General features: G+C 38.9%; 2 protein-coding genes across 2 annotated transcripts; both read left to right on the top strand.

The window, feature by feature from the left end:
- The first annotated feature begins 700 nt into the window (after positions 1-700).
- LOC113062991 (potassium voltage-gated channel subfamily F member 1-like) lies at positions 701-2,877 on the top strand. Its single transcript, XM_026233113.1, has 2 exons — positions 701-809; positions 1,273-2,877. The coding sequence occupies exons 1-2, from the start codon at positions 719-721 to the stop codon at positions 2,748-2,750; spliced, it is 1,569 nt and encodes a 522-aa protein (XP_026088898.1). The 5' UTR covers positions 701-718; the 3' UTR covers positions 2,751-2,877.
- A 9,564-nt stretch (positions 2,878-12,441) lies between these two features.
- Positions 12,442-19,367, top strand: LOC113062978 (uncharacterized). The gene is made up of 2 exons (XM_026233096.1): positions 12,442-19,057; positions 19,262-19,367. Exon 1 carries the CDS (start codon positions 12,580-12,582, stop codon positions 18,586-18,588), a length of 6,009 nt encoding a protein of 2,002 aa, XP_026088881.1. The 5' UTR covers positions 12,442-12,579; the 3' UTR covers positions 18,589-19,057; positions 19,262-19,367.
- The last annotated feature ends 299 nt before the right edge of the window (positions 19,368-19,666 follow it).

Raw genomic sequence — 19,666 nt, 5'->3', positions numbered from 1 at the left:
TTTAATCATGTGACACTGCACTGCAGTTTACACTTTTCAACACTAGATGGGGATATTTCAGCGTTCGATGGAAACGTCTGGTTATAATAAGTAATTGAAATGGGGGCATATTTATCATATTTATCATAGTAAACACAGTAAAACCACAGTAGTAAAGATTTTAACTAAAATGTTCCGTAACTTTCTTTCAGGACAAAAGTATGTAATTAATGCCAGGTTGACCAAGATGTCTCATGATTTAAATACTATAGATTTATAGCCTGTCTAGTTTATTAATTGTTGTTTTGCCAAGACAATTGTATTGCATATATAGATTGACATGCTGTCGGAGCTCATAAGGACTCGTTACGTAGACTAACGGCTCAGAGGCGAGTTAGGAGACGGAGATTGCTGAACCGTTATCTAGAGACACGTGTGGCGGAACTGGTGAATTCGAAACAGTTCTCTAATTAAAATAAACGCGTGGAAAAAAAGTTTAACATAGTCTGAGAACCATGAGATGTCAAGTGTATATTTTTAATGCACCCCTAATAATTATAACAACGATAAGAGAGTAGGCCTTTTTATTTTATGACTGCACGAGTTGCAACATGTTCCTGGTCCTTCAATCCGAAAACATAAATTATGGCTTTCCACCCCGCCCATCACGCCTGCTCCATCCCTATACACACACACACACACAACACACCTTAGTTCTGCTCCTGTCACCCGTCTTTGCATGTTGCGCTCTTTAGGATTTATTCGGACATTATGCAGCAGAAGTCAGAAGCTTTTTAAGACTTTCTTCACAGGCTTTTATTCAAACATATGTAAGTTTTATTTTTATCACAGTTGACTATTTACATTAGAACATTAATGTGCAGAGCTCTACTTTACCTAATGCAAACACCGTTTTAAATGTATTTGAATAATGTATTGAATCCTTAGGTTTTGTTCTCTTTCTCGCTAATGTACAAATACAAAATGGGAAACCGGGACTAGTACTTTTGTCCAAACAATATAATATAAAGTCTCATTTAACATTTCTATTGCCCCAGAATTTATAGCAAACGTCATAAAAGGTCAGCATTTGTTCAAGTAACTTAATCTTTTTTTCGGGAAAAAGTAGGAAGCAGATATATATATATATATAATCAGTCTGAAAATATGTTGCAGTGTCTAGCCCCGGTCTTTCCTGTTATATCATGGACATGTCGCTTTTTAAAGAATATGTTCCTCTAGATTAAAAATTATTCTTATTTTGTTTTTGCTTAAAACTCTGGATTGTATCAGTTGACATGTGGGAGTTCCCGAGGACTCGTTACGCAGACTGTAACGGCTCAGAGGCGAGTGAGGAGACGGAGATTGCTGTGAATATCGGTGGTGTCAAGCACATTCTCCACGGGAACGTGCTGAACCGATATCCAGAGACACGTTTGGCGGAACTGGTGAACCGAGCCACGTATTCCACACAAGAAAATCTCTGCGCTCTCTGTGATGACTATGATGACTCAAACCAAGAGTTTTACTTTGACAGAGACCCAGAGGCCTTCAGATGCATCCTAGAGCTGTATTACTACGGAGAGATTCATATGAAGCGAGGAATCTGTCCCATGTGCTTCATGAGAGAGATGGACTATTGGCGGATCGACGCGGAGTATCTGGACGAATGCTGTATAAGTAGTTTAAATGAGGTTCAAACCGAGCTGGAGGAAATAGCAGAGAAAGTCAAGGCCATCCTGGACGACCTGGATGATGATGGAACGGTCACTAGAGGTCAGAGGTGCCAAACGTTCCTGTGGAAGCTCATGGAGAAACCCGAATCATCTTTAGCCGCGCGCGTAATCGCAGTAGTGTCGTTCACGTTCATCCTGCTCTCTTCTGTAGTCATGTGCGTGGGCACCAACCCGGAACTCCAAGTGGAAGATGCCAAGGGTAATCTAATGGAACACCCGACCCTTGAGTCCATCGAGACGGCTTGTATCATCTGGTTCACAGTGGAATACGTTTTGCGTTTCTTGGCTTCTTCGAACCAATTGCGCTTTGTGTTCTCCTTCATGAATATAATAGACTTTCTAGCCATCATGCCTTTTTACGTACTGCTGATTCTAACGTATTTGGGCACTGCCGTGATGGAGCTCGCTTACGTCCAGCAGGCAGTGCAAGCGTTGCGCATCATGCGCATTGCACGCATCTTCAAACTCGCGCGCCACTCATCAGGTCTCCAAACTCTTACATTCGCGCTCAAAGGCAGCATTCAAGAGCTGGGTCTGCTTTTCATGTACATGAGCGTGGGGATTTTCCTGTTCTCCGCCCTAGGGTACACATTGGAACAGAGCCACTCTGAAACCATGTTCACCAGTATCCCGCAGTCCTTCTGGTGGGCTGTCATTACAATGACCACTGTGGGTTATGGGGATATCTATCCTAAAACAACGCTGGGCAGGTGCAACGCCGCTGTCAGTTTTCTGTGTGGCGTAATTGCGATCGCGCTGCCAATCCACCCGATTATTAACAACTTCGTCATTGTTTACAGTAAGCAGCGTGTGCTTGAAACCGCTGCCAAGCATGAGATCGAACTCATGGCGTTACGCGCGCAGGAGGAAAAGCAGGAGTGTCCGAAGGCTGAAAGAACTGCTTCGGCTGGCACTAGGTCAGTTTGGGATAGCACTGCTGTGAGCGCGTCACAGAGTGACACATATATCCCGTTACTTGGTGTTACAGCAGATGTGTCCAAAGGTCAACCAGCCCATAAACGCAAGCACAACTAGAGAGTGATTTGCGCTTGTCCTTTATCAATATTTCAGAATAATAAACTAAGTCAGGAAACAGAACTAATCAATATGAACAATACACTGTGATTATTACAGCAATCTATCTGTCTGTCTGTCTGTCTGTCTGTCTAATGTTGTAACTCAAACCCTCAAAACTTGAAGGTTATCACATCATATCATATCATATACAATGTCTCTTGTTTTAATCACTTTTATTAATAGGCCTAGCTATAAGCTAGTGTATACACCCCTAAGTCTCTTTTCAGAAAAATAATTCAATAAAATGGGTTACTAAGGGTCAGTGCAACTCAGAAGATCAATTTATCAAGGAACATTAAAGTAAAACAATAGACAAGTACATGTAAAAGTATTGATCATAATTGTACATAAAATGTATTCAAAACAAAATGATTTGAAATCAATCATTTAAATTGTACACATCAAAGGCTCCGAGACTCATTGCCTCTGAAGACATTTCACGGTAATGAGAATATCTGACTGGTCTCTTAACTGAACAAGCCTGAAGGAAGAGAAATCACTTGACTTTATAATGGAATTAGAGTACTCTCAATCACGAACTAATTTGTATACATTTTGTAACATCATATATTTTTCAATGATCTTGACAATAAAGTGACTGTCTGTTTTACATTTCTTTCCACATTTCCACATTCATTCAACATTTCCCCTCTCTCTTCTTTCTGTAGCCATTTGACATTAAACAACAGCAACTGATTGTATAATATATTATTATTATTACTATTTAGACCCAGCAATAGCAGTAGTTCAAAACAGTGTGTTTTTGTTATGGTGACTGAATGTGTATGCCATGATATTCCAGTTGATGTCTAAAACCTTGTAGCGATTACAGTTTGGTGCTTCAGATACATCAGATTATTTAAACAATTCACTCGGATCTTGTCCTTTACATGTAGACATCTATGAATTTACCTGTGCTATTTATCTCCCTATTTAAAAACAACAACAACAGTGTGAACCACCATGCCCCTCTGTGGGAATTCGAATGATATGTCGCTAGAGGGTTTGAATTTTGCCGCAAGTGCTTTGAACGCCTCTCGGGTGTGAGATATACATTTGTTGGCTCCTGAAAGACATGGGTGGACATGGATGTGGGTGTGTTTGTGTGTGGGTGTTATTCTGAGTGAATTAATAAATTGAATTTGTTTGTGCCCACATGGAAAAGTTGTTTTGTTTGTGTGTAGGACTACTTATGGCTGGTCACTGAGATATGGCTTCGATCTGGAATGTGGGTGGACAAAAGAGCAGCCAGTGCTAATAGCCAGTAATCACTGACCCCACCAGCACAGCTAAATCAGCATCACACAACACAGGATGACTAAAATAGGGAATACAGGCCACATAAATAACAGCAAAATGCACCTCTATAACTCTGACACCATCATGTTGTTGTCCAGTTTAGAGAGAAGCACATGCTTCATGCAGCTGACGGTGTCCAAAATCTGAACTGCACATGGATCAGTATTGAGTTACACACACTACATTGTAATCAGAGAACAAAGTCAATCCCCCTCCACATCAGACACATTTTGGAATCTCAAAGCCTACTGCTTTTCAGCTTCTAAATATAAGTTTCCCCTCCTGGAGTTCTATGATGTAAAAGCAGCTATTGCACACAAGTGTCTACGTGGCCAGTTTCTTACAAATTGTCCATTTTTCAGAGGTCACTGTGCTTGACCTTTCGAAAGTTTGTGGGAGTACAAGCATTAAATTACAAGAGACAAACAGGTGTGAGCTAATAATTTTCAGTAGTTTATGTGAAAGCGTGTGCTGAGGTGGACAGAATGTGAATATCTGGAATCTAATAAAAATAAATGTGAATTCATAGACTCACGGACAGTAAAATACCAACAGGCAAAAGCAGCTGCTGTGATTTAAATGAATGACAGGATGAAAGAGATCTTCCTTCGCATTAAGAGTAATTTTCAGAGGAGAAAATTGAGAAAAAGCACATTTGCAGAAAAGAATAATCACAGTGATGAAAACTGACCTTTACTAATGGTGGATAAGGAAAGAAAATGAGAGAAAAGTCTGAAAAGCAAAAAAGAATAGGCCTATTCACCTTTTATGGGATTAATCTTTGTTGTTCAAATCAGGGGCTTTTAAAACAGGGGGGGCCACAAAAGGGTGCTAGGAGGTCAGCAGCAAATCTGAGAGAGATGAAAAAGGCTTTTACATAAAATGCAGTCAAAGTTAACACATCAGCTGTTTATGGTTTATAATCTGAATTGAAATGAAAATGATTCTGTTTAGGATTATACATCTAACACTAAAGATTTAGATAAAAAATATATACTGGCAAATTAAAATATTACGTGAATTCTTTAAAGTGAAATAAGCACTTAAAACATCCAGACCATAGTGGATTTAGCAAAAAGCAACCTCTGACTGAAATCAATGAAAAAATGAGTTATGTTGAGTGAATTAAGGGGAGGTTATTGGGAAGATGGCTGGGCGCCACAACCACATTAAAACACACAGTACTCATCTATGCTACTATGCCAGCCTGTTTGCTAAATGAGGATAAAAATGTGAGCATAAAGGATAATATAAATAAACTGGATGGTAAAACACTTAACTTTCAGACAACAGATGGTATCAAGTCGTATAAATATGATGCCACTAAAGGTATTTGTGAAAAAGACCACTTCATGTCATCTCAGCTGCTGTGAGGATCTCTATCCGGTAGGACACACTCAACATTACAGGAAGGGATAGTCACATTATAGTCTTCTCACAACAGCAAGGTCATTCTTACAACAGCACAGACAAGCTGAGATTGGAAAGCCTAGTAAATCCCTGCTCTTAAATCTTATGGAGGCACACTCTCTCTACATCATTCCCACCCTTCAGTCAAGCAAGACCCCACAAAACACACTATTTTATTGAAGATATATTTCACACTGTACTTAAATTATCAGCAGACACCTAATTAAGGAAATTGGCCATAAATGGCAAGCCGGGTCTAGAGCGGGGCAGGTCCATTACTCTGTATAATTAATTACTGTTATAAGACAGACTTGTGATTCTATTTTTCCAAGGATATGGACAATATTATGAGCACAATGTTTAAAGAGTTAGTATGACCTTTTTAAATCTTTTTGACCAATGGATCAGTGTTTCATACAGTGGCTCTTTTTTTTCTTCGTCCACAGCATCACTGTACAGTTTGTAGATTTTTTTTCTTTTTTTTTTCTTTTTTAAAACATTCTCTGAAGTTTCAGTGTCACATGATCCTTAAAAAATCATTAAAAACATTAATTAAATTTTCTTATCAATTTTTTTTTTTCTTTTTAATTCAACAATTGCACAGTTTACATGAGCGTTCATCTCCTTTATAAAGATAACATATTGTGCCGTTTCCAAAATTTGCATTTTTTTTTTTACATAAACAAAAAAATAAACAAAAGACTCACATCATCGCATTTTGCCAGGGGAAGTACGGACTTACAAAAATATATCAAATTGTTTACACACCTTCACAGTTTTTGTTGCCTTTTGATTAAGAGAATACTTAATCGTGTTGACATATTGCTTGACCTCAATGTTAAAAGGAAACAGTGGAAGTGAAACATCACTGAAGGATCATGGGACTGTAGCTTAAGAATTTTTCTTTAAAAAATAATTACAGGATATTTAGATGAATATAGAGCTGTCAGCATTTATTTGACTTAGTAATTTATGTAATTTAATATGTCTTCCTTCATTAAAAAAAAAGAAGTAATTTTTCAGTAATTGAGTCAGAGGTGAAGGATTCCTTATGAACTGTTCAAAAGAACCAGTTCATAAGAGTCATTTGTTTTATGAATCGCATCAGAATCTTATAGATTACGACGGTGAACGAGTTGTAAGATTGTTTCTGGTACAACCCGCGAGGACAACTCAATATTGAAATAAAATTCTTCTTCCGAGAACTCAAATTCACATCTCAGATAAAATATGAACAGTAAACTCTGAAATATAAGTACTTGATTTATATAGAAGTGCAATGGTCTGATGTCAGAATCAGCGTGAATTCAGTAAATAAATAACCATTTGAATTAATTTTGCCTGTTAAAATGCAAGTTTACTTTTAATGCAAGCATGTAAGCAAATCGAAAGGAATTCATCTTGAACAATGCCATTAGCATTAATATCGATTAAGTGGTAGTGTGGAATAGCCTTGAATGAATTATCATACTTTTCTCCTAAAAGAATACTCAAACTTTTATCATTATCATTATATATTATGTCACATTCAACATCTCCTGTCAATTAAAAATGAATGGTAATTGTAAATTGTTTACTGTAACAACTTAACAATGAAATATGTTCATTGACCTAAAAACATTGGTCAATTTCAGAGATCTTGAAGGTCACAGAGCAGCTTTGTGAGCCTCTAGGAGCTCTTCAAACCTTCTAAAGAGGTTTATTCTGGCAATAAAAGTGCACGAGATTTGAAGACGGTTGAGGTAATAGTCTCTCAGAGGAATTATTAAAATCATCACGCTGCATTGAACACTGATCCAATCTTCACATCCTTTATGCAATGTTGTAGGTGAAAACAGGGTCAGACACACATCCATTTGCATTTTTGAAAGGTTTAAAAGTGTAAACTGCATTACATTACATTATCATTAACTTATCCTTTCAACCATGTCAGATCAATTTATTATTTTTCTCTGTATTTGTTATGGCTTTCTTAATGGGAACTGCACATGCCCATTCATAATTCACCATGCTATTTTCCTACTTGAAGAAATGCATTTGAGTAATTTCACAGTGATGTCATACCAATAAAGATGCGATATCAATTACATTTTGAAAGCCCCAACATTATGTCTCTCTCTATGGGAGCTGGGGGCAGAAGTTGGAACAAGGGCACGATCTGATCATTTCTATCCTCTTTATGCCCTTCATGAAAAAGTTTAATTTTCATAAGTAGCCTCCACTGGAAATGGCCCTTGTACCTTGTACAGGAGTTATAAATCTCTGCAATGCATAAAGGCATATGTTACTAAGATACACGAGGACACACAGCCTACATCAGAGACAAGAGAGAAACGGGAAGACAAATTGATAGACAACACAAAAATTAGAGAGAAAGGTAAAGTAAAATCACAGTTTGTAAAGCATTAATAAAAGCAATAACAGATAAAACAGTTATAAAGATAGGTGCACACATGAAACATTTTTAATGACTCTGAAACCATATTTCCCTCAGGACATAGTATGTACCTCTAAATACTTTGATTAGAGTTTAGTGCCCTCTGCTGACCAACATCAGGTTTTCGTTCTGTAAAAGCACACATTACATTTGGACTAAGTTAATTAGGAACTCTCAGTATTTTACGGAATTATTTTTTCCTAAATTATTTGTAAATAGATAAGATTTTCACATTAAGTAATTCACAAATTCACTTTAAGCATTAAATTATTCATATGGACATGCATTCACAAACCTTTTTTAATAAAATTACATTTCTACTCCATGATTAAAAACATTTGATGGAGTAGTAAAAAATAAAAAAAATTTCCCTCAGTGTTATAGATATGCCAAACTAGAGTTGCAGGGCCATGGATTACCAGACAACACATCATACAAGCTTCCATCCAATATACCTGGAGTCAGATTTTGCAGGTAGTTGTTCCTGAGGTCAAGGAAAACAAGTTTATCCTGCGTAAGGAAATGTCCAGCAGGCAGGCTGCCGAAATGGTTGATATTCAAGAATATCTGGCGAAGGTATAGATTACAAATGAAGGCTAATGGATCGAAGGTCTTCAGTCTGTTGTTTTTCAGGTACAGAGCTTCAAGTCTGGGCAGAGGTCAGAGCTCTGGGAGTCAGTTCCTCCAGCTGGTTATTTTGGAAGTCTAAGCTCTCCAGATTGTTGAGTCTTCGCAGGAAGCCCATGGGTAGCTGGGTGAACGAGACAAATCTAACCTCTGGAGAGAGCTGTTTACAGGCAGACAGTCAAAATCTATTGGAAAATCTATTTGCATCGTCTTTACACAACGGTGTTATTCCTAAATGAATCATCGTTTTGAAGGAATCGTTTGAGAGAATCATCCAGTGAATCAAGCAGGTAATTGTTTTTAAAAGAAAAGATTGAGAGAACGGTTTTAAAATGACAGTTCACACACAATTTTTAATTCTGTCATCATTTGCTCACCCTCAGGTTGTTCCAAACCTGTATTAGTTGAGATGAACACAGAAGAAAGTATATTAAATAATGTTGGTAATCAAACAGTTTCTGGTCCCCATTGACTCCCAGAGCATTTTATTTCCCCACAGTATATAAATAGATTATAACATGATGGCAGAATTTTCATATTTGGGTGAACTACTTCCTGAATAAGTCACAATTTCTGAACAAATAGGTTTGAGTGAATTGAGGAATGCATATTTAGTGATTAAGTGACTCACCATAGAGACTGTATGAAATATAATACCAAAACTACTCGTATCATTTCAGAAATAGTGGTAGAAAAGGCCCAATTCAGCCATAAAATCTAGCTTTGCTAATGAATGAATCAGTGGTTTTGAATGAATTAGTGTATGTTTGGATAGCTCACTCAAAAAGACTCAGTTGATTAGCTCCTGATAGAATAAATCTTTGATACTCATAAAACCAGCACTACTAATGAAAAGTCCTCACTAATGCACAGACAGACTGACCATCTCCATGGGATGCGGAAACACGGATGGGTTGATTAAATATTAGGACTGTTTTAGTTAAGTAAACATACACAAACACACACACACACACACACAAACAGCCCAAAAGCAGGTAATGTACACAGCTGTATATTATTTTGACAAGACACAACAGAAATAAGAATATACGGTCTAGTCTTGAACTTATTTTTCATGTAGAACTGATTCTGTTTTTATGACTTAAGTCAAATATTACTTTTCATAGGTTAATAATACGCAATCAAGGATTTTCCAGGTCAACATTTGGTTTAAACTAGTGCTGTCAATCGATTAAAAAAAATTAACTAATTAATCGCACAATTTTTTAAAATTAATCGCGATTAATCACGATTAATCGCAATTAAAAGACTGAAACTTTTTGGATATGTAAATGTAAAATGTAAATAATTAATGTAAACTCAAGACAAAGAAACTATTTAAATTCAAAATATGATTGTTTATTGGAATTTTTGTTTAACTTGTAACACAGATTTTCTCATGTAAACAACATACCTGCAATAAACCATCAATATCCTCCAAATTAACTGTTGGCTTGAAAGCCATATTTATTACAGAAATAAAAACACAGGCATGTAAGTACCATTTGAATTTCAAAACAATCAATGCCAATAAAAAACAAAAATGATTGAATTCTAAGTGGACTGCAAAAAAATTCCAAGGTATAGTCATTGCCAGTGCTTTAAGTGGGCCAGTATGCACTGGTACTCAGTACCGCCACTTCCAAATATAGCTCTTGAGCGTACCGCCACCTCTCCGTGCGCCCAGAACGTGCTTGTAGCGTACCGGTACGCTCATTTGGCCATCTGTTTTAATAGAGGTTTTAATCTTTTACCTGCACTGCCGATTTTCAGAGCGCCCTTCACAATGCAAGCTTCCTAATTCATCCCACCCAGAGCAGAAACTACATTACTCATACCTGTCAAGTATCCCGTTTTGGCCGGGAAAGTCACGTATTTTACCCTTCTTTCCCGCCGTCCTCCCGTATTAGTATTTTCCCGTAAATCTCCCGTATTTTTATTTATTTATTTTTTTACCTGCGTTATTAATAAAATAATAATAATAAAAACATTCCCAATCTGAGCTCTGTCACTAGTCTCGCTATAACTCCCACCTGTAGTAGCCTGTCGCGAGGGGTGTGTGAGGTCAGATGACATGAGTTATAACGTGGGAAAAACAACAACAACAAAAGAAAAAACAGAGACGGATGATGGATGCTACAATAGAGAGTGAAGGCACACCTGCCAAAAAACCAAAACCCATGTGTAAATACCAGGATAAATGGGACAGCGAATTTACTTTTTTAAAGAATGCAAAGTCTGCAACAAATTGGTACAACAACTCACTAAAAGAGTAAAAGAAAAGTTATGTGAAATGAAAAGAAAAACTGTTAAAGAAAAGCAATATGAAATGAAAAGAATGTGTGGAATTAAAATAAAATGTAAATGTAAAGACAAGCAATGTTAAATTAACAGAAAATATGCAAATAAGCCTTTAAATAAATGCTCTTCATATATACCCTTTTGTGTTTTAATTTGGGCTATAACACCTGTCTTAAAATGTAAGGGATACTGGAGCTTTGTTGGGGTGGTGGGACTGCTCGCAATGGGCGCTGAAAAATTTCCCTTATTTTCAAATCCAAAACTTGACAGGTATGTTACCCATTCACCCTTAAGTTATACAAGTGAATAGCGCATGTGTCGCTTTTCCCACTGTTAAGTGTCAACAACTCAACGTGGCCGGAGAAGGTGTGTGAAACTCGTTGTGAGTTATACTAAAGCAAAATCTTGAGTATTTATTGTCTGATAAACATTAAAAACTGTCTGCGGAGGTTGAGTCGTCCTGCAGCCCCCGCTGGCTGTTCGTTGGCTGCAGCATCTTTTTTCTAAGTTCTAAAAAAATACCGTAGACGGCAAGGCACAAATTTAGATATTCATTGTAACTGTCAAAAGACATGTTTTTCAAAGATATGTGTATTATTTATGTTTGTTTAAACAGTCTAATCAATTTGAGTTCATTTATTGTTTAAAGTAGAGAATGTGCTCCCTTAGAATGTTTAATGTCATGGGTTCTTTAAGAAAGAGTTAATATCGAAGCGTAACAGGTCATATGACCAGGTTGAGTTGAACGCGGGACCGTTGCATTATGGGTTGAAGAAACATGGATGCAGAGTAATGTTAATGGTATACAGAGCCTGGAAAAGAGTAACCTTTATCTGCATGGTCTAAGAGGGCGCACACGGTAATTCATCTTTAAATCTGTTGTATTTTCTGTAAAATGTTGTTTTTTTATCAGTTTATGTAAACGATGTTATGTGTAAATCGTGATGTAATCAGATTCGGATTGTCATGTGTTCATTTGCGTATCAGCGGACATTTACATGAGAGACTTGAAAAGAACTCGACTAAATGCATATTTTGAACATTATATGTTTATTTCTTGTAGTTTTCACGGTGTCTGCTGGAAAGAGACAGAGACATAGAGACAAATAAACAGCAAAAAGGACATCTGTATGAAGCGTGGCTCATTTCATTAGACCAGTGCAGCTATAGTGAAAACGTGACGCCAGCAAAGCCGACAGCGCCAAATGTGGAACGGTACCCGTCGGATCTGAAGAGAAAGCAACATCGCGGCCGCTGGAGCATCGCGTACAGACAAGACGTCGGAGAAAAGGAAGAATCACGATCGCGGAACCATCGCGCGGTCTGAGATTGCATCAGAGAGGAGACTTCCCCTTTCACAGTTGTCACAGCCGAGGAAAGTACCGCGACGCGAGCAGTAGAGGGCGACATTCATCCTTCTAGATTACAGCCTTACAAGTATCCTTCCTACAGGCTTCAGAGTACTGTGTTTATTTCATCGTTGTTTGAAGCAGAAGAGTTCTGCTGTGCAGTTAACTGCAGGTTTGACTGTGCTACTTCTACATCTATATGGACATAAAAAAAAAAAAAAAAAAAAAAAGGTAAAGTGTTATAAATATATTGCTTTAATTGATTTATGCTTCAGCATTGACATTGTTGTGAATGGTGAGTAATTTGATCTGAGAGTAATAGTTAAGTAACCGTGTACTAAAGTGTTTTTGGTAAACATTTACAATGTCAGTTTATGGAGAAAAATCACAATGTGGTGAATCAAGTGAGCAAATAGAGACCATTCAAGCAGAGTTGATTAGGTTAAATGAACAATTGAAATCTCAAAGTAATGATGTTGAAAGGGAAAGATTAGAGTCACTCATTGGTGATGTTCACTCCAAAATACAGTCACTTCAAACAGCAATGACAGAACCTATTCCTTCCACTTCAAGAACAGATGAACCCAGGAAATCCTCACGAGAAAGAAAGTTAACTCCAAAAATGCAGGAGCTTAAGCAGCAAGAAGTTTCTCAAAAGGAGAGTAAATTCATCAAGTTGTATGAAAGCTGGAAAGACCAAGTTAAAGCTACACGTACCAAACTGAAGGGTGAGTGCTCGGACCAAGACTTAAGTGACCTGATGGACAGTGTAGAGGGAATGGAAAGTCAAGTGAAAAATGTATATGAACTTATAAGATCTCAATCAGTTCCTTCTACTGAGATTAGAAGAAAAATGGATTCCTGTACAGCAGTGACTGCAGATTTGATGGGGCTAATGAAAGTTCGTATGAGTGAAGTGGGGCAAGAGGAATTTGATGCTAATGCAGAAGAAGCAAGAATTCATATGGTGCTTGACAAAGAGTATGCTCAGTCGATATTTACGACTACAAGCTCTAAGTCTATTCGTAGTCACCGTTCAAGCTCCTCAATAGATCAGCAAAGTATCACTGCAAAAAGAGCAGAGTGTGCCGCACAGTTGGCTGCAAAGCAGGCAGAGATAAAAATGGAAGAGGCTATTGCTACTCAAAGGCTAGAACTTAAAAGACTGGAGAATCAGAGAGATCTTCAGGTAATAGCTGCAAAGCTCAAGGTATACTCTGAAGCTGACTCAGGTGAGTCATGTAATGATAGTATAGCAGCAAGCAGTGATTTAGCCAGTTGTCCTGTAATGTCTTCTAAGGAAATTAAAAAGGAACAGGCATGCAAGAATGATAACCAGGAACAAAAAGACCATAGTAATGGTGATGCATCAATAGTACAAGCCTTACATGACACAATGGTTCTCAGTAGACTTCCTGCACCTGAGCCCTCAGTTTTCATAGGAGACCCACTCAAGTTCTTAGAGTGGAGAACAAGTTTCAAGGCATTAATAGAGCGGCGATGCACAAATCCAGCTGATAAGTTGTTCTACCTACAAAAATATGTCAGTGGTGAGGCCCAGTCTGTATTGGAAGGAAGCTTCTACAGAAAGGATGATGAAGCCTATGAACAAGCATGGGAAGCACTGAATTCTCGGTATGGCCATCCATTTGTAATCCAGCGTGCATTTAGAGAAAAACTGAATGACTGGCCTAAGATAAGCTCGAGAGAGTCAGTTAAATTGAGACAATTTAGTGATTTTCTGACAGCCTGTAGCAATGCCATGCCACACATTAAAGGGCTTCAGGTGTTAAATGACTGTGAGGAGAATCAGAAAATGCTACAAAAACTCCCTGACTGGCTGACATCTCGTTGGAATCGGCATGTAACAATGCAGCTGAAACAATTGGAGGAATACCCTACTTTCAAGGAGTTTGCTGATTTCATGGCACAAGAAGCAGAAATAGCATGCAATCCAGTAACATCCTTTCATGCCCTCAAGCTTACTCAAGAGAAGCCATCTAGAGAGGTTAAGCGCTCAAAGGCAAATGCATTCATCACTAATGTGAAAGCGTCAGATAAATCAAGAATAGTGTCAAAGACATACAGTGTTGGAGTAAGCAATTCAGTGGATTCAAACCGATCCGACAAAGTCATCACTGTGCCTTCAGTTTCAAACTCAGTCACTTGCAGGTATTGTGGGGAAAACCACTCCATCCACAAATGCCAAACGTTTGCCAGTAAGTCTGTGGAGGACAAAAGGAAGTTCATATTAGACAATAACCTTTGCTTTGGCTGTCTTAGGAAAGGACACAACTCCAAGGATTGCAAGAGTAAAGCTACTTGTAGTGTATGCAAGAAACATCATCCAACACCACTTCATGAAGACCGCCCTTCTTCTACAGCAGTCACATTTTCTCATGCAATGCAAGCAGAACAAAACACATCTTCACTTTCCTGTTGTGTAGATAGTGGCGATGGTGGGAGTACATCAATGATTGTGCCTGTATGGATTTCTTCAACTTCCACACCTGAAAGGGAGATCTTGGTTTATGCCCTTCTGGATACACAGAGCAGCAACACCTTCGTGGATCAAGAGGTATGTGAGAGGATGGGGGCAATTTCAGAGCCAGTCAAGTTAAAGCTTACAACAATGATGGGAAAAGATTCCATTGTTCAGAGTGAAAGAGTTAGTGGGCTCAGAGTTAGAGGCTTTACTTCTTATGGCTTAATCAGTTTGCCACCTGCCTATACTAGAGACTTCATTCCACTTGAACGCTCCCACATTCCTACTCCTGAAACTGCTAGAAGATGGAATCATCTGAAAGAAATTGCTCAGGAAATTCCAATGCTGCTGGATTGTGAAGTCGGACTTCTGATAGGTTACGATTGCTCAAGAGCTTTGGCACCACGGCAAGTCATCACAGGAGGTGATGACGAACCATATGCCATCAGGACAGACTTGGGTTGGAGCATAGTTGGCTCCTCACCTAAGATTGCAAAATCAACTGAAGTTACAGGCCTGTGCCATCGTGTATCTGTTAAGGAACTCCCAAATCTGACACCTACCTCAATTATCAGAGCCCTTGAATCAGACTTTGGAGATACAAATCCAAGGGAAAGGAGCATATCACAAGATGATATACAGTTCATGCAACTTATGAATGAGAAAATTCACAAGAACTCAGAGGGACACCTTGAGATGCCCCTCCCCTTTAAGATACGCCCACAGTTACCTGAAAATAAACAGCTGGCTCTGGTGCGATTGAAGCGCCTGAAAGGAAAATTTGAGAAAGACCCAAAATTCAAGGATGATTATGTAAAGTTTATGGAAGGTGTCTTCAAGGATGGCGATGCGGAGAGAGTTGAACTCCAACCTAAAAAAGGAAATGTCTGGTACATTCCTCACCAGGGAGTATATCACCCTAAAAAGCCAGAGAAGATTAGAGTTGTGTTTGATTGCTCTGCCAAATATGATGGCACCGCATTAAATGATCACTTGTTAACTGGGCCTGATCTCACTAACGGGCTAACAGGGGTACTTTGCAGGTTTCGCAAATATCCAATAACAATTATCTGTGATGTAGAAAGAATGTTCCACAGGTTCCATGTAAGCCAGGAAGACAGAGATTACTTACGGTTCCTGTGGTGGAAAAATGGCGATACAAACACTGAGCCAAAGGAGTATCGCATGAAAGTCCATCTTTTTGGAGCAGCATCCTCTCCTGGCTGCGCAAATTATGGAATGAAGTATCTTGCATGTCAAAACGAAAGAGAGCATCCTGCAGCAGCCAGTTTCATCAAAAGTAATTTCTACGTTGATGATGGGCTCATTAGTGTGGAAAATGTGGACACAGCTATCAAACTAGTACAAGAAGCCCGAATTGTATGTGCAAAAGGGAAATTGCGTCTACATAAGTTCATCTCAAATGACAAAAAGGTCATGGAGTCTATACCTGTTAGTGAGCAAGCCAGCGGTGTTCAAGATGTGGAGCTTGGCTCTGATGAACTTCCAGTCCAGACGGTGTTGGGAGTTAAATGGAGTGTAAATAGTGACACCTTTTCCTTTAAAGTAGCCCTGGATGAGAAACCAGCAACGCGGCGAGGAGTCCTCTCAACAGTCGCATCTGTGTTTGATCCATTAGGCTTCCTGGCTCCCTTTCTCCTATTAGGAAAGAAAGTATTACAGGAGATGTGTCAAAGGGGCATTGAATGGGATGATTCACTTCCCAAAGAGTTAATGCCACAATGGACTAGCTGGCTAAATGAATTGAAGGATCTGCACAATCTCCAGATTGCAAGATGCTTTGTTCCTGACTATTTAGGGACTGTCCAGAGGATCGAACTCCATCACTTTTCAGATGCGAGTAGTTATGGCTATGGTCAATGCTCATATATTCGAGTGTTGAGTGAAGACAAAGTGCACTGCTCCTTTGTCATTGGCAAGGCAAGGGTTGCACCCACAAAAGTTGTGACCATACCCAGGCTTGAGTTAACTGCTGCGGTGATTTCTTCAGCAGTCAGTAGAATGTTAAAGGAGGAGTTGGAGCTCAAAATTGATCAAGAATATTTTTGGACCGACTCAAAAGTAGTCTTAGGCTACATTAACAATGAAGCCCGTAGGTTTCACGTTTTCGTAGCGAATCGAGTCCAAAGAATTAGAGAAACGACTGACCCTGAACAGTGGCATTATATAGACTCTGAACAAAATCCTGCAGATCACGCTTCCAGGGGCCTCAAGGTGTCGGAGTTGATAAATTCGAATTGGCTCACTGGACCTAAGTTTCTCTGGGAAAGAGAAATTATCACATCAGAGACCACTCCAGAGCTTCTGATTGGTGATCCTGAAATCAGGGCAACGCAAGTGCTACAAACAAAGGTAGCAAGTGATGAAGATTTTTTGGAGCGGTTCAATAGGTTTTCGAAATGGCACACTGCATTGAAAGTTGTTGCTCGAATTCAGCAGTTAGCGAGACACAAGGCAGGTAAACCCATAAATGTTGAAGAAATGAGAAATGCCAGCATCAGGCTTGTAAAATTGGCACAAAGGGATGCCTTCAAAGATGAGATACAAAAATTGAAACAAGGCAAATTGCCAAATAGTCACCCTTTGTTCCAACTTGACCCAGTACTGCAAGATGGTGTTCTCAGGGTGGGAGGGCGATTGAAGAAAGCTTTCCTACCTCTAGACACGAAGCACCCAGCAGTCCTTCCAAGAGATGGTGTGGTCACCCGTCTCATCGTGGATTACTGCCATGAAAAGACTCAACACCAAGGCAGAGGACAGACCCTTAATGAACTGAGAGGAAATGGTTACTGGGTTGTTGGTGGCAGCAAAGTTGTGGCTAACCTCATTAAGCAATGTGTTATATGCAGGAGAGCTCGCAGGACAACAGAGACACAGATGATGGCGGATCTACCTGCTAACCGTGTTGACTCCTCTCCACCATTCTCTTACTGTGGGATGGATTGCTTTGGGCCGTTTCTATGTAAGCAAGGACGGAAAGAACAAAAAAGATATGGTCTCATATTCACCTGCTTCTCCTCAAGAGCAATCCATATAGAGATGCTAGAAGATCTAACCACTGATGCCTTCATAAACGCCTTGCGATGTTTTATTGCACTCCGTGGAGCTGTAAGAGAAATCAGATCGGATCAAGGGACAAACTTTGTTGGGGCAAAAAACGAGCTGACAAAGGCTTTGGAAGAATTGGACAAGGAGAGATTAACTGCTTACCTATCCCAAAAGCAATGTGATTTCATTTTGAACGTGCCTGATGCCAGTCACATGGGAGGGGTTTGGGAAAGGCAGATCAGAACCATTAGAAGTGTTCTAAGTTGGGTCCTTTCACAGAGTGCAGGAAGACTGGATGATGCCTCCTTGAGAACTTTCTTCTATGAAGCCATGTCAATCATAAATAATCGCCCACTCACCTCAAATAACATTAACGATCCCAAAGGGCTAGAGCCACTTACCCCAAACCATTTACTCACCATGAAATCTTCTGTCCCTCTGCCTCCACCTGGGAAATTTGTGCCAGAGGACCTGTATGCGAGGAAGAGGTGGCGCAGAGTACAATATCTGACACAGCAATTTTGGAGTAGATGGAGGAAGGAATATCTGGCAAACATCATCCTTAGACAACGGTGGCACTCTCCAAGACGAAATGTAAAGATTGGAGATATTGTCATTGTCAAGGAGGAACAGCTTCCCCGCAATGAATGGAGACTTGGACTAGTGCTTGATGCTTGTGCAGATGAAGACGGATTGGTGCGAAAAGCCAAAATTCAAATAGGAAATAGGAAGTTAGGGAAAAAGGGTCAACGACTGACTAATCCATCAATTCTTGAGCGTCCTATTCATAAATTAGTAGTACTTGTAGAGAACAATTAAATCTGATTTATTGTCTGATCTTGAGACTTTTAAGTGTCACAAGTTCATCTGGTAGTCTTGAACCAAGAGTCAGAGATATGTGATTCTAATATCTGGTTTGTGAAATTACTAATTTTTGAAACATTTACGTAAAGTTAATCACAAATTGTAGTAATTTGGTGGGAGTGTAACTGTCAAAAGACATGTTTTTCAAAGATATGTGTATTATTTATGTTTGTTTAAACAGTCTAATCAATTTGAGTTCATTTATTGTTTAAAGTAGAGAATGTGCTCCCTTAGAATGTTTAATGTCATGGGTTCTTTAAGAAAGAGTTAATATCGAAGCGTAACAGGTCATATGACCAGGTTGAGTTGAACGCGGGACCGTTGCATTATGGGTTGAAGAAACATGGATGCAGAGTAATGTTAATGGTATACAGAGCCTGGAAAAGAGTAACCTTTATCTGCATGGTCTAAGAGGGCGCACACGGTAATTCATCTTTAAATCTGTTGTATTTTCTGTAAAATGTTGTTTTTTTATCAGTTTATGTAAACGATGTTATGTGTAAATCGTGATGTAATCAGATTCGGATTGTCATGTGTTCATTTGCGTATCAGCGGACATTTACATGAGAGACTTGAAAAGAACTCGACTAAATGCATATTTTGAACATTATATGTTTATTTCTTGTAGTTTTCACGGTGTCTGCTGGAAAGAGACAGAGACATAGAGACAAATAAACAGCAAAAAGGACATCTGTATGAAGCGTGGCTCATTTCATTAGACCAGTGCAGCTATATTCATTTATCTAATTAATCTATAGCCTATGCACAAAGACAATATGATCTTTTTGTCCCCTTTTTGTTTTAAAGCTTGATGAAGAGAGAGAGCGCAAGTTGCTGCAGCTGGAGGAGGACAGTGATGCACGCGTACAGGGGTGATTGACAGTTCGCGGCACTGTGTACAAAAAATACTCCGCTACACAATTATTTCGTTATTTTCGTTTAAGCTTATTAACGTTAGCGTTACAGAAAGGTCTGATTTACGCACTGTTACAGTCATTGTTTTTTTTTTTTTTTTTTTTTTTTAAACAATGAC

This window comes from Carassius auratus, chromosome 45 (genome assembly GCF_003368295.1).
Source record: "Carassius auratus strain Wakin chromosome 45, ASM336829v1, whole genome shotgun sequence".
Lineage (NCBI taxonomy): Eukaryota > Metazoa > Chordata > Actinopteri > Cypriniformes > Cyprinidae > Carassius > Carassius auratus.
Note: the sequence above shows the minus strand (reverse complement) of the source record. Positions and strands in the feature narration are given on the sequence as shown.